Genomic DNA, 8,704 nt, shown 5'->3' with positions numbered 1-8,704 from the left:
TCAAAATATTTTCATTTCTGCAAAACAATGGTGAAAATATTTTCAATAAACAAAGAATGTCTGTTAACCTGACAAAAAAAAATCATGAATATTTATATTTTGGTCCCAGGTGTTAACCATAAATATAATGCTTCAGATTTTAATAAACAACAAGCTTCTTTGAAAGCTAAACTTGTAACAGTAGGCAATCTTTCTTTCCACCACCAGGGGGCGCCTGGAGGGATCATTGGAGTTCACGGAAGTAGGATGTAAACTTCAGAAACGTGACGTGTTTTGGTGTGAAAGATGTTTTAAACGAAATACACAAAAGATTCCGACATATTGTCAAAGAAATGATATAGAGTTCCAACAATTCGATCTTCTTATACCGTTGTCTCCATTTGTAGAGGCGGACTTACAACAGTTCTTTCATCATGAAGTCTAATCCATTCACATGTCTTTCTTTCCAAAGAAAAACCTTTATTTCTGGAAATATCAGCAATTACCGGACGTTTATTTATTATTTCTTAACCTTATTAATTTTATCTAGTCACATGTGCTCTGCATATTATGTGAATCAGTTTGCCGTCCATATTAAAGGGGGGAGCGTCACAAAAGCGAATAATCTTGCAAAGGAATTTGGATTTATAAATCATGGACAGGTCAGTATTTTTAATTTCTTTGGGACAGATGAAGTATTAAAAGTAGTATTATTAAGATTCTACTATATAAGTAATCAGGCTGATGGTTACATATTACCCGGTACACAATGCAGAGTAGTCAGAAGATGAACTGAACATTGTAAACAAAAACAAATATATATCAAATGTCAAGATAATATAATTCAGAAGAAATATGAACCCATACATCAATGAGACAGCAACCCAACAGACATCTCTCAATCTGCAAATTTACATTTTGTATCTTACACTTAGTGTTAAAGTTTTGATGTATTATAAATACAAGTAAAATACTAATTGACAACTCTATCTGCACTTTCCCGTAATATTTGATATACATGTACATGTCACATTACCCTTAAGTTCCTTTGCCAATAGAGTCTAGTCTGAGACTGTTCTTCATGCTTTGCTCCTCTCTAGATTGATTAAAAAATATTAATATTAAAGCATAATTAACTTATTCAGATACAATATTGTAGTGTTTATATTTGGAAATACACAGTCATTGGACAAAAGTGAGCCCAGTCAAAAAAAGTTGTATCATTTCAACTAAAATCGATATTTTTCAAAAAATTATTACGAAGTAACTGTATGAGCGATTTTCATAATATAGATACCAAAAGATGTAGAAATGTCTGAAGTTTTATTGTTTATTTGGTTACAATATTATTCAGGCTCATTTAAATTTTCTGACAAGATGAGCACAAAGAAAAATATTTCTTGAAAAGATTGCTATTCTTCTAACCAAATTAAATTAGTAAAAATTTGCATTTGTGTTTAGCTCATCAGATGATGAAAACCAATCTCAAGAAAGTTAATATGACTAAATAAACAATAAAACTTCAGACATTTAATTTTACATCTTTTGGTACATGTATTTATTTTATAAAAATCTCTCATATTCATACAATTACTAATTCTTGGTAATATTTTTATTCAAAACCCACATCAAAACATTAAAAATAAAGGCCTGCTTTGGAGCAGTAATTCTTCATAATAATAATTATCACTGATTGTTGTAATAATTGTCTTTGATCATGTTGATGGATAATAATAAAAACAACATTTTGTTTTGATAAACTAGTCAGCTTGGAATACAAATGATGTACATGTATAACATGTATGAATTGTAAAACACAAAATTGAGAATCGGACAAATGTACCCAGAATCATAAGATTCCTACATGTACATTGTATACATTGTACATGTAATAATGCGTATAACATTGATCCTATTGTTCAATGACTTTGTTCAGGCCAATTGACCATCATGACCATGGGTCTACCAAAATATAAACTCATTCTGAACTAACATACATTTTGTAATTTACTTCACAATACATCATTTTGCAAATTTAAAGAAAATTTAAAGAAATTTGAAAATTTTGATGTTTTTACTGTTTCCATGACAACATGTACAGTACATGTACATATAATTTTTATGTTACATGTCCTTCATGGGATAGTTTTACATGTAAAGTTAAAGCGTTGCAATTACCCTTTCAATATTTCAGAAGCAGTTTCATGTGAGAATGAGTCAAGGTCTCAATAGTTTACATATATGCATGTTCAAAAATGAACTGTTTTTTTTATTTGCCCATTACAGATCTTATTCACTTTTTTCACACAATTGTCAATACGAAAAATAAGGAGATGTGGTATGATTGCCAATGAGACAACTATCTATTAAAGTTCAAATGAAGTGGATGTACATTAATGAAATTATAGGCAACCATATACATTTGTACATGCCTACAGCCTTCAACAGTGAGAAAAAATATACAGTATAGACAGTCACTTACATGTACATGGACATGCATACAGCCTTCAACAATGAGAAAAAAAAAACATGCAGTACTGTGTAGTCAGATACATGTATGTATATATAAGCTTTGTTTACCTTTTGTGTAAAGGCTTTACCAATTGAGATTTGTTCTATATTTATAATATTAATGGGCAGCATTATAGGAGGATCAGTTGTATGTGTTTTATGTGAAATGAAGGCCTTTTATTACATTTTCACTGAAAATAATTTCATTGTATTGTCGTATTGATCATTTTGATATTAAAAGAGTTTTAGTTCATGTAGTTTGACAAAACATGAATTGTAAATAAAAGATTTGAAAAAGTTAAAAGATAACACAGTGTATGTTCTTCTTACAGGAAGCAATATGTACAAATCGATTTTTAGTTCAATTTTAGGGTCTATTTTGTAGTGGCGAATGGCTTCATAATGAAATTTTCAGCTTTTTTTTTGTTTTGTACATTTAGCAAAATGAGACATTTACAACTATCCAACAGAGTTCAAATTATACATGTGTTTATTTAATATACATAATATGAATAGTTTATTCTTTTTATTGAGGTAATATGTCATGTTTTATCCCCAATTGCATTCTACATCTATCATATAATCAAAACATGTCATGATGATCTCCGCTGTACAATACACATCTTCATAAAGTTTTCGTAATCAAATATTCTTATTCTTATTATATAAACCTTCACACCAATATCTTTATTTTCTGTTTTCAGATTGGTACTTTACATGAACATTATTTATTATTCTTAACCTTCACACCAATATCTTTATTTTCTGTTTTCAGATCGGTACTTTAAATGAACATTATTTATTTGAACACCATGACGTAAGAAAAAGATCTGCTGATCCAAGTTTACATCATCATTCACTTCTGTTTGAACATCCTGAGGTAGGTTTTTGATAAAAAGGGAAGTAACTACATTGTACATAAATTGACAAATTTAGGAGTATATCCATACATGTGTATGTTGTCTAGCTTTATCATTACACTAAAAATTCCATGTCATCTACAGTACCATCCAAAAATATCGATTCGATATCTTTTTTGTCCGATTTCCGTGTTTCTCGGAATCACACCGCGTACCGCGGATTTCACTCCTAAAATCCTCCAAAGATTCTCTCCCAACACCGCGTGGCTGTTAATTGGTTTATTGCCCATCGGATGTACTTAAAATTAACGACGCGTGACAACATAATTGGATTACCCAGATAATTTACCTTTGAACATTTAATCGATCTTGGTTGCACAGGTGTGCTTTAAAATCACGGTATTATAAATTGAGCAAATGTTTTCCTTTCTTTGACAGATAAAGATGTGACAATATCATTTAGAATAAGATAATTATTATCTTATATGTTTTTGTCTTGTGCCATTATCTTTAAAATAAAACGTTCATACGAAAAAGTATGAAGAAAATACTTGTTATTTTGTGTTTCTATTACAGTCCAGTCAGGTCATACATTGTGTTCTTTCAACAAGGACGATTTTGCCACAATTAGTACCTTTTGTAACTTATTCAATAAGCAATATCGGCGCATTAACTGTTCATTATTTAAAAATCAACTGGCTAATAAAATCATGTTGTTTTTACGCTTGGATCATCAAGTAAACTTAGTTTACTGAGCAATGTGAAATATTATGTTTCACCACCTCGGTACATTTATACAGACTTGAATAATTTAAATTACGAACAGAAACTGTAAAATGACAACTCTGTTGAACAAAGGAAATAATTTCAAGTGATATTGATAGCGCTCGTCAATTTCGTTTTTTACGGAACGGTTTTCAAATTTACGAAAGTATTTAAATCAATTTCGTCATTTTAATTTGGAAAGTGTAAAAATATTTTCACATTAAAGTACTATAATTCTACCGGTCTCCATATGTTTGACAAGTTTATGACGCTCAATCATTATACGTTTACAAAATATGTTAAAAGTTGTGATGATAAGTAATCCGCGTATGCTATCCGATAGGTCACTAATCCTTTAATTATTAATAAAATTTATTAAACCTCATAATTGCCCATCATAATTATTATTCCACTTAAAACAGTCATAATTTTATTTTTCAAACCCCCGCCTACAATTGGCAGTTCTTTATCGTATTATTGTCATTTGAAAACAATTTAAAATCACCCCGGACAATTTCCATCATAATTTCAATTAATACATCATCAACCGTGAATTTATAATATTAACCATGGACGTAAAACTAATGTTCAGGTCTACTTTCTTTTTTGAAAGATAAATATTAAAATTCATATAGTTAAAGATTTGTTCTCGTTTATTCGGATAAGAATTATATTATAGATTCCTATTAATCAATTGTAAAAGAACCTTCTGGAGCCTCAATACGATTGCACAAAAATGTCGTTCTGCAACTTTAGAAACCTTGAATGGAATTTTTCCACGGTCGTCTAGAAAGGTCACCTGAGTTTACTGGTACGCGATATTATTTCCCGCCCTTTAAAAACTCGTGCCGAGGATAAAATTGATGTTAACTATTTATAGCATTTAACATTGTTAAGTAAGTCAAGTTCAAGTTCAACCCAAACTGTTGACAACTGAGATGTGTATCTTGGAATTGTCTTCGCACGGCAAATAATTGTTTTTAAAATCTTTTATATGATCACTGTTTAAACTACACAAATTTACATTCATTGTGAGAAAATAAATATTTTACAACAACGAATTATTGCAGCTGTAGAAGTATTCCTGATGTAACCGAAATGACTTATTATCATACAGAACTGCCAACAAATCGTAAAACGAAAATGCCGTAATTATTAAGCATAACGAATGGTAAATACTATTTCCCTTTTTAGTTGAACATACAAAACTTTCAGACACGTTATTTTTATGATTTTCTTTAAACTGCTCTCATTAATTTAGTGAAAGTTTCCGGTTATTTTTACACAATTTAAGTATCTTCATTTCGTAAATAAAATATCAATTTACTTGTGAAGACATCAAGGTCAAAATTAAGTAGTTTTCATTTTTTTTATAAAACTTAAATGCAATTGAAAGAATTGACAACAACCTTTTGCTTTTAAATCATTTATTCATTCCAGCAATTAGATAATCGTAAAAAGAAATTGCCGTAGACTTACACAATTATTACGGGGCTATTATTATGCCTAATGAATAGTAAATAAATTTACCTTTTTACTTGCATATATAGAAAACTTTAAGACACAATTTTTAAATAAAGACTTTAACTTTGAAGTAGAATATTTGGTTTTTAACATATTCCACTATATTTTATAATCCTTTTTATTTTATAAGCAAGTACAAAAAGGTAAAGATATTTTTAGATTGGCCAACAAAAAATACGAAAATGTTTTGACTTATTATTACCACAAATTAAATTTAATTAGTATAAAAGACATTTAAAATTATACACCTGTTTGACACTTAAAATGATACAGTAGACCGGAAATATAATTCTTTATTACTTCAACCTTTACCTGTCAGGTAATCCAATTACCCTATCAGTGGTGTGCTGGTAGAGATCAAAGAAGGATAAGGGCAATTAATTCCTCGGTGTAGAGAGTGAGCTCGCTATCACAATAAACATTTACCTGATTTTGGGAGAGATTACTCCCAAATTCCTCCCAACATTTTGGGAGGATTATCGGAGTTTTTCGGAGTGACTCCGACATTTTCCTCGGTGTAGGGTGTGGGAGAGTTGGTCCTCTTGAATGGTACTGTATCCACTAGAGTTGATGGAGTTATTGTAGTGATCAAATTGTAAAGACTGGATTATTAGGGTTATGCTTTATCATTATTTACCTAATTTTAATACTGTGGATTCGTATATTTTCGTGGGTATCAATTTTCGTGGATTGCTAAAAACTTGCATATTCTTGGATATTTGATTTCGTGGTTTTGCCAATCTCTGTATACAAAGCCTATTGAAAATATGTTATTCGTTGAACATTTGAATTTGTGGTTCAATTTTAACCACGAAACCCACGTAACTTGGTATCCAACGAATAATACTGAATCCACAGTACTTTAAAGCGAAAACAATACCTTCACTTCAGTTTTGTACTTATTTAGATTGTCTACTATAATAGAAGATAGTGAAAAATACATGTATCAGCTGTATTTAAAGGAATTAAATTAACTTTGGTATAATAAAATTATTGTCTTAATTCAAATTTACATGTATTATATGCACATGATTTCTTAACAAGTTATATAATTACAACATGTAACACATTTTAAGCTTTTCCTAATCCCAACCTGTCACAGGAACAGTTTATTAATTTAATATGTTTTAGAACAAAATGTGATTTTTTTGTTCAGTGAATTCTATTATTAAAACTACATGTTACATGATATATAATGGTATAATTTTATGCATGTACATTGTACATTTAAAAACTAACACAATGTTTTTATTTATATACAAAATGAAATCCAGTTTCAGATTCACAGTAATATAACCCTTTATACCATAATTTCGGTAGTGAATATACACATCCTTCACCAAATGATTGCAATCATATATTTTGTATTATAAATTAGATTGATATTTGCATATTATAATACCAGTAATGAGTGACTTGCAATAATAAATAATAAATGCACACATTAGTTTCTAAATTTACAGTAATCTTTTTATTATTATAATTGCAGTTTTAAAAATCTATGAATTGTCTGAATCAACACTTTATTTAGCATTAATCTTATTACTTCATATAAGGAAGTATGTAAGAACTGGTTTCTGTCATTATTCTTTTAAAGTTATATATATATGTGACGCTACAGATATGTATTCATTTGTAATTGATTTTTTTTAAATATTAATGATCTGTTTTGGCAGCACATTCATTATTCATGGAATTTTAAAAACTAGTTAAAATGTTAAAATGTTAAGTATCTTGTGTTACTTACTGTTGAATAGCAATACTCATTGTAAACTTTATACTTTTGTTATAATATCATGTAATTTGCTAGCATTTACAATGTACTATCAACACTGTTAACAGTTTGGTATTATCTGTTTATTTTTTCCCTTTGTCTGGCACTTTTCTATTTTTCGTTATCTATTGTTGATCTGGAAAAGAGTATTGAATTTTGAAAATATATCTGTTTTCACTAGTTATTTACATACACAGTGATAATGAAGATGCAAAGCTTTCAGCGGTAAATTAATATGCATATTCAGGACAAGAACTTGTTAACCAAATATAATTATTACCCTGCTTTGTACTACACCAAGCTAGATTAATAATGTGGTGGATCCAGGGACCCCCCCCCTTTTTTGTGGGAAAAAATTTGTTGATTATACCCCCCACCCCACCCCCCTTATGAAAAGTTCTGGATCTACACTGCAGTCTGTAGGAAGACATGTCATCTTACCCAGACACATTATTTTGACAGATATGACAATGTGTAATCACTCCCAAGTCACCAGCAAAATATTATATGCAGAGTTATCACTCCAAGTCACCAACTAGGTACATGTAGTATATGACAGACTGTTATCACTCCAAAATCACTGGATGTATGTTTTAAACTGGTAAAAGCTTTATAGATGAGAGAAACATGCATCTGGTGGACTAAATTTGAATCCTGGCGTCTATGATGAGTTTTTTCACCTTCCTACACATGTTCTATTCATGTTTATAGTTCTTGTTTGTATTTTTTGTGATTGAGCACCAAGGCCAAACATTTAAAATGAAGTGCAGACTAAAAGTATGATATAAATGTTGAAAAGTGTTGGAAGACTACAAATCATATGCATGGCTGTAGGTAAAAAATTGGGCCCAAGAGAATATATATTTGAAATTGACAGAATTTAAAAAATAACATTTGTGTTTGTTTACAACTTGTAAGATAAAAAAAATGGAGGCAGAAATTTCTTCTTTCATTGCATTACATGTGGGAATATTTATGACCATGTGCAAAAGTTCAAGGTCCTCATCAATGTTTCCAATGAATTATGATCAGCATCTATGTATTGTCAACATTAAAACATAATTGTGAAGTAACTTTGACATGTCATAGTAAACATGACCTCTTAATTGTTCTATTAAGGAGTGCTGACACCTACTTTTTCCATTCACAAGTTATGGAATAAAAAAAGCGGAAATTGATAAGAAATCTTTGTTATTAATATCATGTAAAAAATAGATCATTAGTATTCATTTGGTAATATTGACAACCTGTCCTTTTATGTAAAGGTTTACCAATATCAATCACAACCGGT

General features: G+C 29.8%; 1 protein-coding gene across 4 annotated transcripts in view; it reads left to right on the top strand.

Annotated features, from left to right (window-relative positions):
- The first annotated feature begins 218 nt into the window (after positions 1-218).
- Positions 219-8,704, top strand: part of LOC134715769 (furin-like protease kpc-1) — a 47,678-nt gene continuing 39,192 nt past the window's right edge. For all 4 annotated transcript variants that reach the window (XM_063578196.1, XM_063578199.1, XM_063578197.1 and 1 more), the window contains exons 1-2: positions 219-641; positions 3,266-3,370. In XM_063578196.1, coding sequence (XP_063434266.1) covers positions 414-641; positions 3,266-3,370 — 333 coding nt within the window. In that variant the 5' untranslated portion in view covers positions 219-413. The remainder of the gene's footprint in view (positions 642-3,265; positions 3,371-8,704) is intronic.

This window comes from Mytilus trossulus, chromosome 4, assembly GCF_036588685.1.
Source record: "Mytilus trossulus isolate FHL-02 chromosome 4, PNRI_Mtr1.1.1.hap1, whole genome shotgun sequence".
NCBI lineage: Eukaryota > Metazoa > Mollusca > Bivalvia > Mytilida > Mytilidae > Mytilus > Mytilus trossulus.
Note: the sequence above shows the minus strand (reverse complement) of the source record. Positions and strands in the feature narration are given on the sequence as shown.